We start from the raw sequence: 19,899 nt of genomic DNA on the forward strand, positions 1-19,899 counted from the left end.
AAAATAACTTCTGAGAATTTTTTAACTTTGAAAATAAAAAGATGGTACATTACCTGTGAATACAAAAGACAGCCTCTAGGATCACAAGGTAATAAATCATCTATTAAGACAGTAGTCCAGCAGCCATCTTTACATAATCTTACTTGGTATGCTCCTTGCGGACATATATCTCTAGTCACCATGACCCTTTCTACTAATTCAGGCCGTTCAGCTAATACTGCCAAGGCACTCAGAAGCCAACAATTTCCCAATATACCTAAAAGAGATTATATAAAATTTTATAATACAATTTAATATTTAAATGAATAATTATAAGATAAAACAGTGTAACTCATACTGTTATATTGTTAGGCAGCCAATTTATATGTATACATTAATTAGAGAACATTGTAGTATCCAATAAGCATGATTTTAGCAGATAGTGGGAGGTATGTTTCTACCCATATTCTGTTAACAGTGATATATTGTGCGGGCTAAGCACAATATATCACTGTCCACAGAGTATATATTGTGCTGGCTAAGCACAATATATCACTTTCTGCCCCTCATGTGGAGAAGGCTGGGTTTCAGTCCCATTGCGTTCTGATGGACTCAGCATTCTGATGGGCATCTATGAGAGCTTGAGGTGTAGGGTAAATGCTCTCAAAGAAATTAATATGAGAGGCCCATCAAGCTCTTAGCACACAGCTGACTGCTGTGCATCAGGCAACACAGAGGCAATCTCCAAGGCAGAATACGCTGATCCCAAAGGAAATAGTTATTGTTGGTGACTCTATTGTCAGAGAGATGGGAATATACTATGCAAGAAGGATAGGTGGAACAGGACCAGGGTATGTTATGTCTGCCAGGGAAGAAAGTTGATGATATTTTTAGAGCAGATTTCATCTTTTAAGGGCACAAAAGGTGATATTGTTATACACGTTGTAACTAATGACATTAAGAGTAAGAGAACCGCAGATTTACTCAACAAGTACAGGTCAATGTTAAAAAAAAAGTCATGAGTTAGGTTTGAATGTGAAAGTGTGTGCAATTCTGCACAGACACGATAGGAGGGTGTATATGATGAGAGCCTTGTCGATCAATTCAGCCCTGGAGAGATTGTGCAAGGCTCAAGGAGTAGAATTTTTTTCAGCCTGGTTTGTGCTTGTTGGCAGGAGAGAGTACTTCTACAGGGATGAGGTACACTTAAATAGAAAGGGTGCAGGAATATTTGCTGATGCTATCCAGGCAGTGTTATGTGGATTGTAAAACTGCTAGCTTGGGGGGGGGGATACCCAGACTAAAAGGTTAACAGTGGCCGTAGGCAGAGGCAAAAGAGATTCTTTCACTGCTTCTATTAGAAGGAGCAGCAGATTGAAAGCAAGGCAATGGAGATTTCCAGGAGTGTTGGGAGTTATAGTGGCACAAATAAATACATGGGCTGTGTTAGGGTAACTAAGAGTAGAAACAGGTTGTTGTTGTTATTTGGTTTTTAGGAGCATTAGTAATTAAGGTCATATTGCTATGGGGATATGCTGTGGTCATTCCCCGACCTTTATGCATCCTCCATATTTGGTGGTCACAGGCTTGAACCCTGGTCTAATCAAGAAGCGTGTGCTACGCACTTCTGCTCCTGCCCACCTGGCTACGGAGGCGCTGTAGAAACAGGTGCACGTATACTTCCATGTACACCAGTACTAGGAGTAAAGTTAATAAATTTGATGAGCTTGAAGTGCTAGTCAAGACATCAAAGGCAGATACTGTTGGGATATCAGAGATGTGGTGTCACAGAGATATAAGCAGTGCACAATTGGAATTTGGGGAGTAAAATGTGTACAGAAGGGAAACACGGGACAGGAAGGGATGAAGGGGGTTATGCTGTTAGTTAAGAAATATAAAATCTGAGGGAGTGCATCCAATTGATGTTGGTGAACAATGCAATATTGAGTCTGTTTGGTGTGACAAGCACTGGGAAAGGAAAAATGGGAGTAGGTGTGTGTTATAAGCCTAATGAATCTGATGAGTATAATGAGCAATTGTGCAGAGAAATAGAGTGGGCCAGTAAATCAGAATGTCTTATAATGGGGGATTTTAACTTTCCAGATATTGACTGGAACTTGTGAGTTGGTCACTCGCACACTAGAAAGACTTTTTTGGATTTATTGAATGACTTTTCTACAGCAGCATGTTCGAGAGGCAACCAGAGGGAGTAATACTCTTGATCTAACTATCAGCAGTGATTATTCATACATTAAGAATCTGCAGATGAAGGAACCACTGGGTGAACAGTGATCACAATGTACTGATATGGAAATTAATTAAAGGTGTAACTACCATCAAGGCTAAAGGGAAGGGCTTTTGCTTTCGTAAAGGTGACTACAGGGGTCTTAGACAGTTTTTAAATTCTGTACAGTGGGATCAACTGATGATGTTACCAACATTGAATTCTAACGGGAAGCCTTCAGGGACTTAAACTTGGAGGCTACTAAGCTTTTCATTCCAACTAAGAAATACTGTTCAAGGTTCAGGCCTAAATGGATGTCAGATGAATTAATGAGGCTTGTGGCAGAGAATAAAAATGTATGGGATGCATATAAATTATCAGGTGACACAGAAGCCTGTGGCAGATATAAGCTTGTCTCTAATCAAGTCACAAAGGAGGTTAGGCAGGCGAAGGCAGATTACGAGAAATCTTCGGCAAAGGATGCAAAGAAAAACAGCAAAGAGTTCTTTACTTATGTAAACTTTAGAAGAAAAGGGATGAATCAGATTGGGCCACTTAACATAGATGAGTTGACTATTGATGATCATGTTCAGGTAGCTGAGGAACTGAATGAGTATTTTGCATCTACGTTCACACATGAGTTATTCAATAAGGAGAATGCCAGAAGTTTATCAAACTAACAGGGAGCTAAGTGATTTTTCTAATAACTGAGAGCAAAGTGGAGGAGAAATTGTTGAAGTTAAACAGAAAGGCACCTGGGGTGGATGGGATCTATCCAATTATATTAAAGGAGGCAGCAAAGGAAGTAATTAAACTCTTAGCCATAATTATGAGAGCTTCCTTGGACTGGAGGTGTGCAAATGTATCACCAATTCACAAAGGGGGTTCAAAAGGTGACACAAGTAACTATGTTCTTGTGTTCTGGATAAAATTATGGAGTCACTGGTTAAAGAAGCATTACAGGATCACCTAGACAAGACTCCAAGTTAAGACACAGCATGTGTTTGTTAAAGGGAGATCTTGTCTGACCAATTTGACTGGATACTATGGTGTGGTCATAAAGGAACTGAATGTCAAAAATAATTTTGATATCATATACTTGGATTTCAGGAAAGGTTTTGATACTGTTGCACATGGAAGACTGCTGTACAAATTGGAGAGGTATGGCATTAAGGGTAAGTTGCTACAATGGATAAAGGAATGGTTGAGTGGGAGAAGACAGAGTGGTAATCGATGGACACTGCTCTTCGTGGACAAATGTTATTAGTGGAGTTCCCCAGGGTTGGGTGCTGAGCTCATTGTTGTTTTGTTTATTCCAGTTTCATCAATATCCATTTTATATGATAAAATGGATATTGATGAAGGTATATCAGGATTAACGTCCAAGTTTGCAGATGATACAAAGGTTGGCAGGGTTGTTAACGACAGTATACTACTCCAACTGGATCTAGAGAAGTTAGGCAAATGGGTTCAGAAGTGGCAACTGAAGTTTAACATTGACAAATGCAAAGTACTGCATATGGGTAGCTATAACCCAAGAGAAACATACTAACTGTGTGGTACTACACTCAGGGAAGTGGAAAGTGAAAAAGACCTGGGGGGTAATTGTGCAGTCAAATATGAGGTTTGCTGAGCAGTGCAGATGGGCTGACAGGGCAGTTCATGGAGTCTTATCAATGATATACAGGGTGTCTCAAAAATATTGGTACAAATATTTAGGGGAGGTAGGTAACATCTAAAGGAATGTGAATCGCATAGGAACCCATAACCGGAAACATCACGGGAAAGTAGTAGCAGAGGCACAAGAAACAGAAATGACAAAAGAGAGTAATTAGTAGCAAACATTTATTTAACATAATATTAACAATGGAGTATGAGATGGATGCATTTCATGATGTTACAACAGATGCTCGAAGGTGCCAGCATGAGATGCGATGCATGGGTGACACCGACGCAGCATGGATTGGCGGACATGGTCGAACACACCTGGAGTTTCTTTGACAGTAGTAGCAGCAGCGCAGATGAGTCTCGCCACGAGATCCATTTCCGTCTCCACAGGCGATTCATACACGATCGATTTGAGGGCCCCCCCACAGAAAGAAATCAAGGGTCGATAAATCAGGTGAGTGTGGGGGCCAGGCAACAGGTCCACCATGGCCAATCCATCGACACCTAAAACAAAACGCCTGTTCAAATGGTCACGAACACACCTTCCATAATGGGCAGGCGCCCCGTCATGTTGAAACCAAACGTTGCGTCTCACATTTGCTGAAACATCGTCAAGTAACCCTGGTAGAACTTGTTCAAGAAAGATCCGATATTTAGCGGTGTTCATGCAGGATGGTAACAGGTTATGAGCCGACTAAGCAGTCATCGACCATACCTGCCCACACATTTATTGTGAAGCGATGTTGTGCCGCATGGGGGTGCACACCGTGTGGGTTGTCGTGAGCCCACACATGAGCATTGTGCTGATTGAATAAGCCTTCTCGAGTGAAATAAGCCTCATCTGTGAACAAAACATAGGCTGGAAAATTCAAGTCTTGAACACTTTCTTGGAGAAACCACTGCACAAAAGCCACACGTGCAGGATGATCTTGGGGGAGCAGTAACTGAACCCTTTGGAGATGAAAGGAGTGTAAGGAATTGTCATGCCAGACACGCTGTACACTGCAACGAGACACTCCTAAGGCAGAGGCAACGGCACATGTGCTGGTAGTAGGATTATTCTGGACGGCATTCAACACACTTTCTTCCATGGCAGGAGTTCGCATTGAACGTGGTCTGCCCGCACTACTCCTGTTACCTCTAAGTGACTCATAATCACACAAATTTTGATGTACGCGTGCAAACAAACGGTGGTCCGGTACATGTCTGTCTGGGAAGCATTCTCCATAAATTCGTTGAGTGGCTCGTCTGTTGCCCTCTGCTAATCCATACATTAGGTGCATGTCTGCCAGCTCACAGTTCATATCTCGATGCATGCTCTTCGTGCGGCGAGTACTGCTTGAATGAGTAAACCAGAAATTTTCCCTCTTGCGAACTGATGAATAGTGCCGTGTACCGACTTATGGTGACGTTTCCGGTTATGGGTTCCTATGTGATTCACATTCCTTTAGATGTTAACTGCCTCCCCTAAACGTTTGTACCCTATTTTTGCGACACCCTGTATAGGAATTTTGCTAGCAGGGACAGGGAGGTGATTATCCTATTGTACAAGGCAATGGTGAAGCCACACCTAGAGTACTATGTACAGGTCTGGAGGCCTCATTTTAGGAAGGATTTAGAGTCGCTAGAACGAGTACAAAGAAGGGCAACAAGATTGGTGAGAGGAACAAAGGGGTGCTCTTACCAGAAAGGCTAAAGTTTTCCAAATTGCAGCACCTGGAGAGTAGGCACCTGCAAGGTGATCTGATTGAGGTGTATAAGGCCTTGAATGGGTTGAGCAAGCTGAAGGCTGATGGGATTCTTCCTCTTTCTCAGATTAAGAATCTGAGGGTGCATAGATCCAAATTGAGGAAAGACAGTTGTAGAATGGATGTGCAGAAGTTTGCCTTTAGCCAGCGGGTGGCTGATTGGTGGAACAGACTTCCATCTTTTGTTGTGGAAGTTGATAGCCTAAATAAATGTAAGGCTGAGCCGGACAGGCATTTGGAACGAATGGAGGGGTGAAATGGGAGGGTTTTTTTCCCTTTTTTTTTGGTTGATGCTGCATAAGCTTGCTTTCGTGCATCGTATGCTTCTACTAATGCTAATGCTAATTGGAGATAGGAGGAATTTCTGAAGGCTTCTTCAACTGGAGCTGAGTTGGCTGATTTTATACAGAGCGAATAGGGATTTTACAGTTGCACTTGTATTAATGCACTAGTAAATGGATAAAGGTGAAAAGGTAATGCACAAAGCCTGTATGCATTACACCCAATGCTATGAATCCTCTGTAACAGAGGAAGGGGTCAGTAACACCAGGAGGGGTCATTCCTGCCAGTATGTAGATTCTTCACAATTATTTGTCACAGGCAGATACAGTTCACTGTAGTTTGTGTGTATGTGACAGTTTTTAAACATATAAAAAAAGTTATTTGGTTTTTCTCATAATGTATATATATATATATATAAATATAATAAATAAGTAAATAAAAGTAGTAGAGATAAGAGAAGTAAGTAAAAAGTGTGAAAGAAGAAAGAAAAGAGAAAAGAAGGGTTGGTGAAAAAAAACCCCAAAAAACTAATACATATATATAAAGAAATAAGTCAATATTATTATGAAAGTTATATAGATGATTATATTGTTGTCTATCACACAATCCTGGTAGTGTTTTTAAGAGTCAACCACAAGAATTGCACGACAAGATGACAGTATAGTGTCCTCTGTTTCTAACATAAATTAGACGTCATGGCAAAATAGAATTACATCAAAATACAGTATTGAGAAGAAAAAAAAACTATATGCAATAATGTAAAATTAAAGCTATAAGGGAGGATATATAGACCTTATAGATTTAATTTTACATTATTGCATATAGTTTTTTTTTCTTCCCAATACTATATTTTGATGTAATTCTATTTTGCCATGACATCTAATTTATGTTATAAACAGAGGACACTATATTGTCACCTTGTCGGGCAATTTTTGTGGTTGACACTTGAAAATGACAAGCATCATGTGATATACGACAATAAAATCATGTATATATCTTGTATAATAATACTGACTTAACAGTTTATAACAGTGAAGCTCAGCATTAATATTGTGCTCCAGAAGAATATTAAAATAAATTAACAAAACACTCACTCACTCATGATAATATCATTAACTAAAATGTGACACATTCTCTCATTTCTGAGTCAATATCGTATGAACAAAAAAAAAAAAAACCCACTTTATATGTTTTGAATTAATAAATATGAATAAAACACTTTCAGGAATAAAAATAAAACAAAATATGAATTTGCTCACCCTGAGAAATATCTGAAGGCATAGCAGTACGAAATACTGCCCATTTAATCTGGCTTTCTGATTGTTCACAAGTAATTTCTTGAGGTCTTAGCCAATGACTTACATATTCATCACGTGGTTCTTCTGGATTATAATACAAAGATTTTGGCAGTGGTGGAAAGGAGTCATCAACAAATAGCTCATTATTCTAAAAACAACAAAAATAGATGGCCAAATGTCAAATAAACATTTCATCATATATTGTACCAAAAATATTGTTTTTTGTAACTTGTGGCTTAAAAAATTAAGCCACAAGTTACAAAAAAAATATGGACTTTGGAGGAAAAATTGTTTTTATATGATACTGAATATCTAAAATCTTAAAAATTAGATTTAATAGAAGTTTATTTGAAAACGGAGTTAGAAATACACAGAAAGCATAAAAAACATATCCACACATATGTGCAGTACATTTGCTAATATAATGTAATGTACTAATGTAATATGAACTTGAAATAGCACAGATGAATGAATACACTCATCTGTGCTAATTAGTAAGGAATAGAAAGACTCCAGCTCACTTGCGTGAAGTGGAGTCTTTCTATTCCTTACTAATGTAATATGAAAACCACAAATTTCAAATCTTTCAAACTAGATAAGTTCAATGTGATGGTGGGACACTTGTCATTAGATAAGGAGGATATAGGTAAGTGACCTTATGGGTTGAAAGACTAGATTTCTTTTTTCTGAAGTTTACAGCTTCATCAAGTGAAATTTAAATTTAATTACATGTTAATGAATTAATAATCAACATTAAACATAATGGGCAGAAGGTAAGAGAGTTAGTGTGACAAAACATGGCAATACTACAAAATTTTCAGGGCTTAGGAATATTTTAGGAAAGAATATGACATTTCTTTGTAAACGAAAAATGCAGTCGGAAAGAAATTTGCACTTGCCTTACTCATCATCATCATCATCATCATTTTCAATCCACTGCAGGATGAAGGCCTCTCCAGAACTATTTGCCTTACTACTGGTCTTTAATCTTAAAAACTGAGAGTGTGTACTACTAAAATACATTGCAAGTTAGCAGAAATGAGGATATTTAGAGTGAAATACTGCTACAAGCAAATTCATTATGGCTTAGCTGATAAATGCTAGTTTTAAAATTAAAAATTCTATTTTATATCAAATACAGTTGGACCTTCCAGATCCCACAATCCATTTGTTTGTATAATCAATTTCTAGCTATATTTAGGAAACAGATGAGTGTGGACAGCCACAAGTCTCAGCAAACTTAGCCCTTGGATTATTCATTTGCTTGGGCAGAGTATCAGAGCTCACTGCACATGATAGACATTTCATCTCAAACCCACAACAATTTTTACTATGCTCCAGTCACAATTAGTAAGTACAAAGTAATATACAATAGTTGTTTTGGAATTAAGATAAGGGTTGAATAGAAAATATTAACCAATGGAACTAATATTTGGTAACGAAAACATGATTAAATATGTAAATTTTTTTGTGAAAAATTTATCAAATAATGCATGGAAATATTAAATTCCAGTTATAATTAGTTTAAATATTCATATGATTAGAGCCACAACTGAAAATGTAATCAGCAATAACTGTTTTAGCACATGATGGACATTTAATCTCAAACCAGAGGGCTCACATCTGGTGAGTATGGGCTTGGCACACCCAGGGTCCTGAGCTGGATATCATCATTCTTCTTTTTCTTGTTGATTCCCTTCTACTTTTGACTCTCTCTCTCTCATGGTAACTCTGGAATCTTTTTTTGGCATAAGCCTCAGGCTTCCTTGCACCATATAGCTAATAATAATAACCCATAACAATTTTTACCATGCTCCAGTTGTGACTGGAGCATGGTTGGAACATTCTTTTTTTTTTTTTTTTTTGAAGTTTAACAGGAGGAAAATGCTTTGGGCTGAATTATCAAAATAAACATATTCTGATGTGTTTCATGATGGGGTAGAGTGAAGGATGTAAACAAGGAAAAAGATTTGGGTGTAGTAGTAGTAGTAGGGACAACTACTACTACTACCTTTGGGTTGCCAGGCAGGCACTTTACCCACCCGGCTATCCCGGTCGGCGCAACAGAATCAAAAGGATTCCTGAAATTGAAGTATATGATATCAAAATAATTTTTGCTTCAAGTTCCTTGGTCACTGCATCATAGTATCCAATCAGATTGGTTAGATAAGTTTGCCCCTTAATAAATGAGATGTAAAAGGCCCTAAATGAGATGTAAAAGGTACTGAAGGGAAGGGGGGGGTCAACTTGAATGTTAGTGGAATTTTCACATTGAAATGGAACGTTAAAACCAGAGCACATAAATATAAACCACTGGCTAAAACTAAGAGACTAGACCAGAGGTTCCCAAACTTTCTCGGTTCACGGCGCCCTTAGTGTCTCTAATTTTTTCACGGCACCCCTAGGCCAAAAGAAATTATTAAGTAGTTAGGTTATTAAGTAGTTAGGTCCAAACAACTTAATAAGTAATGCGGAAACTGTGAACTACCAGAGCTAGTAGTTTGCATGGTGTTTGACAGATGTTGAGTATCCCTATTTTTCCACAGAAAATTAAAATATCCCACTGCACAGTTTGGGAACTACTGGATTAGTAGACCTTAGGAAGTTTACATTTTGTCAGCATGTTTGTTGGGACTGACAGTCTAGTAAAGTTTAACTACCGACAGAACAACTTTCATCCATTTGAAAATGAACAGGAAAAAAAAAAAAAAAAGTAAATAAATTGTGCATTGTTCTTAATTCACCACAGGAATTTTACCTTAGCTTCAGTTTTTTAATTGGTTAATGTTAACAACCAGAATGCTAATGTTTGAAATGAAAAATTTAATAATTCAGCTCCGTTTGACAGTTGATTATGGCTTAGAATAGCAAAAAAGCACTTCCCAAACTAAATTTATAACAAATAAATGTGGCAACTATAGTATTCAATTAGGTTAGCACTGTTTCTTATAAGGTTTTGTAATATTATTGGCTCAGATATATTAGACAGACTTTACAGTTTGATAGTGCAGGCAGTCTATGATAATGTGTTTTACAAACTTACAAAACAGTGAGTAATCCAATTACTTTAATATCACCACAGAAATTACAAGCAAAGTCATGGTACTTTCATATGTTTCTTTCAAGCCAACAGCATGAAGTAGAGAAATGCATTTCCATTGTGCAGAAAAACTGTTTTTAAACTTAATTTTGAGGCATGAATAAATATACAATATTCATTAGGATTGTCTTCAATGCTCAGTTTGTTCAGAAGACCATTAATATCATTACAGAAGCACATACCATCTTCCATAATGAAATATTGTGAAAATACTTTATGATTTCGATATACTGTAATTTTAGTTCCTGCTTCAAATAACTTCCACTTTGTAATCTAAAACTATGGAGTTCTGTTTGCCCTTGAGATAAAAATTAAATCACAAAGTAAGTCACTCAACTCTTCTTGATTAACTAAGTGTAGAATGTTATTATTTTCTGGTTGGTAGTCCAAATCCTGGAGTAGACGGTCCAGAAATCTGAAACACAAGAATACTTGCTATATTCATCACTACTTCCTTTATCCCATGATTTTGGGAGATCTGCTAATGGCAAGTTTTCATTATGTGGAACAAGCTTCATTGCAGATGATATTTTAGGATGTTTGACGTTGTTCTTGTTTTTTCTGGACATCCCCGATATTTCTGTCCTGCAGAAATAGTAACTGCCAATGTGGTTGTACAGCTCGGGCCATACCAAAGGAACAGCAAAAGGTGTACTTTTAATTTCCCAGTTAGCCACATCCTCGTATTTTTGTATTTGTTTTGGGATTTATTAGGCGCATCGGCATCTGTGTCCACAGTGCGCCATACGTGTGGTTAGTGTGTATATGCTATTTCTTCTCGGATAAAGTTAACTGCAAAACTAGTACCAGTAGATTTCTTTTTAGCTAGTTAAATGAGGTGGTACACATTAATCATTTTGAGAAATGTAAAAATGCTTGAGACCTTTGTTTTATTATCCAAAAGTGAAGTAAGCGTAAGAGGGTCTTCTGTTGTGGCTGGAGTAAAAAGATTCTGGCGTTCTCTTGTATATTTTGTGCATTCGACAAGGATATGTTTTACTGAAAGCACAGTGTTACAAGTGATGACACTGAGGGGATAACTCATCTCTTAAAATATAACCATGAGTAACATTAGTGTGACCTATTCACAGAGATCTAGTATTACCTCCTGTTGTCTAATTGAACTGAAGCTGGAAGGCCATCGCTAAAGATTTGGTTTAATACTTCGAAGCTTATTGTGAAGTTGTTGCTGCCATGATAACTGCCACTGGCACATGCAATTTTCCTGGATTATTCGTCGATAGTCTTGATAAGGTACTTTCCATTTGTTGTTGGGTGGTAGGTGAGCAGATTTGGCAGTATTGTCTGCTAGTTAATTTCCAGGAATTGCCATATGTCCTGGGACCCAACAGAAGTATATGTTTCTCTCAAGTTCTGACAAGATATGCAAAGAGGTGATTATTTCTTTCACGACTGGGTGAGTAATGTTCATGGTGCTTTTCAGTGCTTGAGGTGCACTTAAAGAATCTGAGAAAATTATGCTGTCTTTATTAGTAATGTAATTCAATGTAATTCAGTGCAACCTGAATTGCTATTAGTTCAGCAGAGAATATACTAAACTCACATGACAACTGATATGCTAATGTGATGTTTGGGAAAACTGCAGCGATTCCAACGTGACCATCATTTTTGGTCCATCAGTATGTACTATGACAAAGTTCGGAAACTGGTCCACTACTGCATGGTATAGTTGCAAGAAATTTTTCCTATGTAAAGTAGATTTATTCCATTCATGAAGGTGTAGGTTGCAAGTAGGTGAAGTGATGTTCCAAGGAGCAAGAGGGAATGGGATTTAGTTCTTCTAAGAGGTGTTTTATTCTCATACCCAAAGGATGGTTAGCAGTAGGGCGTATAATCTGGTATAATCTGCTGTGCTGCTGTGATGTGAAAAGTATCTGCCAATTTGGGTGTTCTGGCATAGATCTAATTTTATATGCATAGCATAGTATCAGTTGTCTTCTGATTGAGAGAGGCGGTTCATGTGCTTCAGCATATAAACTATATATTGGAGATGTGCGATATGCTCCGAGGTCAATGCATTTTCCACTTTGATGGGGGGAAGAGAGAGAGAGAGAGAGAGAGAGAGAGAGAGACACAGACAGAAAGACAGAGAGAGAGAGAGAGAGAGAGAGAGAGAGAGAGAGAGAGAGAGAGAGAGAGAGAGAGAGAGTGTTATTTGATTTTTAGGAGCATTAGCAACTAAGGCCATATTGCTCCGGGGATATGCGGTGGCCACTCCCTGACCTTTCCGTATCCTCCATATTTGGTGGTCATGGGTTTGAACCCCGGTCTAATCAAGAAGTGTGTGCTATGCACTGCTGCTCCTGCCCACCTGGCTACGGAGGCGCCGAGAGAGAGAGAGAGAGAGAGAGAGAGAGAGAGAGAGAGAGAGAGAGAGAGAGAGTTTTGTCCTGACCACCAATCTTTCAATCAAAGTACAAAAAACATGCATGTTTAGTAATACTGTAGATTTTCTTCCTCTGAATTTTTATTGTAAACCATTCACATACGTAGCAGAAGTTGTAAGGGTGATTCAGACACTTTCTTTGCTGCTTAAACGTGCTAATCAAAACACAGAAAAAAACAAACAATATGCAACAAATACACGAATAAGCTCTACACATACACGACAACTGTTTTTATGTTACTGAAAGAGAGAGAGGTTGGAGGCAGACAGAAAAGGCCAAACATGTTAATCCACCCCAACATTACTGCCACTGTGGCACATACAAATATTATTATTATTTGCAGGTGATAATAACAGATCACCATCATATTTCCCTAAATTGTAGCAAGATACGCATATTCTGTGATTAATAGAAATGCAAAGTAAATATAGTTTCTCCTTATCAATTAATTACTAAGATAACTCGATAGGACACTTAATAAAAATTTATAGGTTATGTTCTGTTAACTGAGCCATTTAGTTTAATTAAAACTGTATAATATTTATTAATCTCCTCCTGTATTACTCTTTTTTCAAGTCTCTACTCTCTCTCTATATAGACTACTCTGTGAAGAGTAGTCTCTACTCTTCACATGTTTCTCATGTGAAGAGAAACATATATATATATGTTTCTCTTCACATGCGACATCATATTCATGGGTCTTGCATAACAATACAAGCAAAGTGTTGTTGTTATTTGGTTTTTAGGAGCATTAGCAACCAAGGTCATATTGCTCCGAGGATATGCGGTAGTTATTCCCTGACCTTTCCGCATCTTCCGTATTTGGTAGTCACGGGCTTGAACCCCAGTAAGCAAAGTGTGCATGAACTGTCTAAAGCTAATAATAATGCATTAAAACTATGTTTAAACTGTGAATTTCTTTTTTTCATACAATTTGTATAGAGAAAAATACTAACTGCTGAATTTCTATTCCAATTTTAATGAAATTTGGTATGGTTTGAAAAATATTTTTAACAAGCCCAAATAAAAAATTTCATGAATATCTGTACACTGGACATCTCTATTACATGCAAACAGATAGACATGGTGAAGACAATACTCACTTAGTATATACATGAGCATGTACATATAAGCAAACATGCCTAAAAACTGTATATGTAGAAATTGCAATATTATTTTTGAAATCTATGCATAAAAATTTGTATTAGTAGCAGACAATCATGCAAGAAAGCAAGCTTAGACAGCATCAGCCCCCCTCCCCCAAATCCCTTTCCCATATCACCTGTCAAACCTCTCCAATGTCTATTTCACTGCAAACAGCTGATATTTTAGTGGAGGTAAATATGCTGGCCATGTAATTAGAATCTGTAGGTTTGAGAAATCTCCCTGTGCTCTTTTAAAAGTTTTGGGATTAAGGGAGAAGATTGAGGTAGACCACTTCAAACCTATATCTAGATCACTGTACAACTGGGCCTACCATACCCATTAAAAATAAACATTTGTCAACTGCATATATTTTATGATAGGGCTGTCCAACTTTAAAACACTCAGGGACTACATGATACAAATATTTGTCCTACTATGATCAGATCTACAAAGCATTAACAGAGGTATATGATTCAAGAAAGCAAGCTTAAACAGCATCAGCCAAAAAAAAAAAAAAAAAACCCCTTCCCATCCATTCGCTCCAAATGTTTGTCGAGTTCTGTCTTGAATTTATTTAAGCTGTCAACTTCTGGCTAAAGGCAACTTCTGCACATCTATTCTGAAGCTCTTTCCTCAATTTGAATTTGTCCCTTCAGGTGATTAATCTGGGCAAGAGGAAGAATCCCATCAGCACTGAGCATGCTCAAACCATCCAAGGCCTCATACACTTCAATCATATCACCTCACAGGTGCCTAGTCTCCAGACACCAATACAAAACTTAAGCCTTTCTTCGTAAGAGCAACCCTTTGTTTCATTCAATAATCTTGTTGCCCTTCTCTGTACTTGTTCCAGTAGCTCTACATCCTTCCAAAAATGAGGCCTCCAGATCTGTATAGTACTCAAGGTGTGGCCTGACCATTGCCTTATACAAGGGGATAATCATCTCCTTTTCCCTTTTAGAAAAATTCCTGTATATCATTTGTGACCACATCATAGTATCCAATCAAATTGGTCAGACAAGACTTCCCCTTAACAAAACCATGCTGTGTCCAAGCTATAACTGAAGTCTTGTCTAGATGATCTTGCAGTGCTTCTTTAACCAGTGCCTCCATTAATTTTCCTGGAACAGAATTAAACTAACAGGTCTATAAGTACTTGTGTCACCCTTTGATCTTCCTTTGTGAAATGGGGTCACATTTGCATATCTGCAGTCCATAGGTCCTCATAATTATGACTAAGGGTTTGCTTACCCTTAGTAATATAACTGGCTAGATACCACCAACCCCAGGTGTTTTCCTTATGTTTATCTTCAACAATTTCTCTCCACTTTGCTCTCAGTTATTACAAAATCATACAGCTCACTGCCAGAGTTTAATACATCTCTGGCATTCCCCTCCCTGAATAACTCCTCATGTGTAAATGTAGATGCAAAATACTCATTTAGTTTGTTAGCTACCTGAGCAGGATCATCAACAGTTGAACCACTGATTATCAAGTGGACCAATCTGATTCACTCCCTTCCTTCTAGAGTTTACATAAAGAATTCTGCTGTTTTTCTTTGCATCCTTTGCCAAAGATTTCTCGTAATCTGTCTATGACTGCCTACCCTCCTTTGTGACTTGTTTACAGAGCAGCTTATATCTATCATAATCTTCCGTGTCGGCTGTTACTTTATATGTATTCCACACATTTTTCTTCTCTGCCACATGTCTTATTAGTTCATTTGACATCCATTTAGGCCTAAACCTAGAACAATATTTCTTAGTTGGTATGAAAAGCCTAGTAGCTTCCAAGATAAGATTAATTCTTTGAATGCTTCCCATTTTGAATTTGCTGTTGGTAATATCATCAGTTGGTCCCACTGTATAGAATTTAAAAACTGTATCAGACCACTGTAGTCACCTTTACGAAAGCAAAAGCCCTTCCCTTTACCCCTGATGGTAGTTACCTCTTTGAGTAAATCCCACATTAGCATTAGCATTAGTAGAGGCATTTGATGCAAGAAAGCAAGCTTATGCAGCATCAGCCAAAAAAAAAAAAAAAAAAAAAAGTAACATAAATAAATAAAAATAACCACTTCCACTTCACCCCTCTGTTCGTTCGAAATACCTATCCAGCTGAGCCTTAAACTTATTTAGGCTATCAACTTCCACGACAAGGGATGGAAGTCTGTTCCACCCACCCGCTGGCTAAAGGCAAATTTCCGCACATCTATCCTACATCTGTCTTTCCTCAATTTGAATTTATGCCCTCTCAGGTGATTTTTCTGAGCTAGAGGAAGAATCCCATCAGCATTGAGCATGCTCAAACCATTCAAGGCTTTGTACACCTCTATCAGATCACCCCGCTGGTGCCTAGTTTCCAGACACTGTAATTTGCAAAACTTAAGCCTTTCTTCGTAAGAGAACCCCTTTGTCCCATTCACCAATCTAGTTGCCCTTCTCTGTACTTGTTCAGGCAGCTCTACATCCTTCCTGAAATGAGGCCTCCAGGCCTGTATACAGTACTCTAGGTGTGGCCTGACCATTGCCTTATACAAGGGAATAATCACCTCCTTATCCCTGCTAGAAAAATTCCTATATATCATTGACAATACACCATGAGCTACTCTTGCAGCTCGTCTGCACTGCTCAGAGAACTTCATATCTGCCTGCACCACCACCCCCAGGTCCCTTTCATTCTCTACCACTGTCAGTGTAGTACCACAGAGTTGATACGTTGCTCTGGGGTTGCTGTTTCCCATGTGTAGTACTTTACATTTGTCAATGTTAAACTTCATTTGCCACCTCGAAGCCCATCTGCTCAACCTTTCCAAATCCTGTTGCAGCAGCATAGTGTCAGTAGTGTCCTTGACAACCCTGCCAACCTTCGTATCGTCTGCAAACTTGGACATTAAGCCTGATATACCATCATCAATATCATTTATAAATACAGAAAACAATAAAGGCCCCAATACTGAACCCTGAGGGACTCCACTAATAACATTAGTCCACGATGAGCAGTGTCCATTGATTACCACTCTCTGTCTTCTCCCCCTCAACCACCCCTTTATCCATAGCAGCAACTTGCCTCCAATGCCACACTGCTCCAATTTGTGCAGCAGTCTTCCATGTGCAACAGTATCAAAAGCCTTTCTAAGATCCAAGTATATAATATCAAAGTTATTCCCTGCATCCAGTTCTTTTGTGACTGCATCATAGTATCCAATCAAATTGGTCAGGCAAGACTTCCCCTTAACAAAACCATGCTGTGTCCTAGCTATAACTGAAGTCTTGTCTAGATGATCCTGCAGTGCTTCTTTCACCAGTGCCTCCATTAATTTTCCGGGAACAGAAGTTAAACTCACAGGTCTATAATTACTTGTGTCAGCCTTTGATCCCCCTTTGTGAATTGGGGTCACATTTGCACATCTCCAGTCAATGGGTACCTCCCCTGAGTCCAAGGAAGCTCTCATAATTATGGCTAAGGGTTTGCTTACCTCCTTTGCTGCCTCCTTTAATATAACTGGATAGATCCCATCCACCCCAGGTGCCTTTCTTGTGTTTATCTTCAACAATTTCTCCTCCACTTTGCTCTCAGTTATTACAAGATTCTCTAGCTTACTGCTAGAGTTGAATACACCTCTGGCATTCCCCTCGCTGAATAACTCCTCATGTGTGAATGTCGATGCAAAATATTCATTTAGTTTGTTAGCTACCCGAGCAGGGTCATCAACAGTTGACCCATCGATCTCAAGTGGACCAATCTGATTCATCCCCTTCCTTCTAGAGTTTACATAAGTAAAGAACTCTTTGCTGTTTTTCTTCGCATCCCTTGCCAAGGATCTCTCGTAATCTGCCTTCGCCTGCCTAACCTCCTTTGTAACTTGGTTACAGATCAACTTGTATCTATCATAGGCGTCCGTGTCACGTGTTAATTTGTATGTATCCCATGCATTTTTCTTCTCTGCCATATGCCCCATTAGTTCATCTGACAACCATTTAGGCCTAAACCTTGAACAATATTTCTTAGTTGGTATGTAAAGCCTAGTAGCTTCCACGATAAGTTCTTTGAATGCTTCCCATTTTGAATTTGCTGTTGGCAATATCATCAGTTGATCCCACTGTATAGAATTTAAATACTGTCTCAGTCCATTGTAGTCGCCTTTACGAAAGCAATACCCCTTCCCTTTACCCCTAATGGTAGTTACCTCTTTGAGTAACTCCCACTTCAGCACACTGTGATCACTGCCACCAAGTGGTTCATTTATCTGCAGATTCTTAATGCATGAAGAATCACTACTGATAATCAAATCAAGAGTATTACTCCCTCTAGTTGCCTCCCGAACATGCTGATGTAGAAAACAATCATCCAATAAATCCACAAAAGCCTTGCTACTGTGTGAGTGACCAGCCCCCAAATTCCAGTCAATATCTGGGAAATTAAAATCCCCCATTATAAGACTCTCTGATTTACTGGCCCACTCTATTTCTCCGAACAGTTTCTTATTATACTCATCAGAGTCATTAGGCCTATAGCACACTCCTACTCTCAATTTTGATCTCCCAATGCTTATGTCACACCAAACTGACTTGACACTGCACTGTCCAGCGATGTCGACTGGCTTCACTTCCTTGGATTTTACGTGTTTTTTAACTAATAGCATAACCCCTCCTCCCTTCCTATCCTGTCTATCCTTTCTGCAGACATTGTACTCCCCAAATTCCAGTTCTGCATTTCTTATATCTGTGTGACACCACGTCTCTGAAATCCCCACAATATCTGCCTTTGATGTTTTGAGCAACACCTCAAATTCATCAAATTTATTTACTAAACTCCTAGCATTGGTGTACACACAAGTATACATGCACCTGTTCTTTTTCTTAGCTACCCTAACACAACCCATGTGTTTACTTGTACCCCAATGATTCCCAGCAGTCTCTGAAATATCCTGCATCTTATTTTCCAGGCTGCGGCTCATTCCAATAGAAGCAGTGCAAGAATCACTTTCACCTCTGCCAGTGGCTACTGTTAATCTATTAGTCCTTGTATCCCCCCAATCTAGCAGTTTTCCGACCCACCTAACATTGCCTCGAAAGCATCAGCAAACATTCTTGCACCCTTTCTATTTAAGTGTATCCCATCCCTGTAGAAGCAGTCTCTCCTGTTAACAAGTACAGACCAGGCTGAAAAAAATTCTACCCCTTGAGCCCTGCACAATCTTTCCAGGGCCGAATTGATTGACAGGGCTCTCATCATATACTCCCTCCTATCGTGTCTGGGCAGAATTGCAGACACTTTCAATTTCAACCCTAATTCACGGCTTTTTTTCATCAGTGACCTGTACTTGTCAAGTAATTCCGCCGGTCTCCTACTCTTAATGTCATTAGTGCCAACGTTTACAACTATATCACCTTTTGTGCCCTTAAAGGATGATATCCGCTCTACAACGTCATCAACTTTTGCCCCTGGCAGACATACCCTGGTCCTATTCCACCTATCCTTTTTACAAAGCATGTTTCCCGTTTCCCTGACAATAGAGTCACCAACAACTACTAGTTCCTTTGGGACCAGCGCATTCTGCCTTGGGGGTTGCCGCTGTGTTCCGCGATGACCAAGTGCAAGCTCTGGCATTGGTGTGGGCAGCTGAGAGCTTGATGGGCCCCTCACTTGTAATCCTTCGAGGGCATCCACCCTATCCTTCAAGCTCTCATATAGGCCCATAACAATGCTGAGTTGTCGCCTTATCTCCTTACACTCCTTGCATCGCACACACACAAAGACATCCCCCATGGCAGTATCATGTCCCATACTTGACTGCTCCGCAAACATCAAGCAAATAGTGCATCTTACAAGGCTGTGATTCAGAGGACAACTGCCCCCCTCAGTTCTCCCCTGGGCCACAGCATTCCCATTAGCTTGAGCCCTTTGCTTTGCTGCTCTGGTTTGAGTCATGATTTATATTTACTTTCAATAAAATTTCAATTTCTGTACAAAATTAAATCCTAAACTTGTATCCAAACACAGTTATAACGCTATATTTATGTTTCAGTAACGAGTGTTATC

At 38.9% G+C, this 19,899-nt stretch overlaps 1 protein-coding gene across 1 annotated transcript in view; it reads right to left on the bottom strand.

Moving 5' to 3' along the window:
- LOC150078068 (calpain-15-like) overlaps positions 1-19,899 on the bottom strand; it is a 190,113-nt gene that overhangs the window by 96,605 nt on the left and 73,609 nt on the right. Inside the window, exons 6-7 of the mRNA XM_090384450.1 lie at positions 7,161-7,347; positions 54-256 (exon numbers count right to left, since the gene is read on the bottom strand). Of these exons, the coding sequence (XP_090240576.1) occupies positions 54-256; positions 7,161-7,347 (390 nt within the window). The remainder of the gene's footprint in view (positions 1-53; positions 257-7,160; positions 7,348-19,899) is intronic.

The sequence above is a fragment of the Mastigoproctus giganteus genome, chromosome 11 (genome assembly GCF_048544385.1).
Source record: "Mastigoproctus giganteus isolate SK-2022 chromosome 11, ASM4854438v1, whole genome shotgun sequence".
Classification (NCBI taxonomy): Eukaryota; Metazoa; Arthropoda; class Arachnida; order Uropygi; family Thelyphonidae; genus Mastigoproctus; species Mastigoproctus giganteus.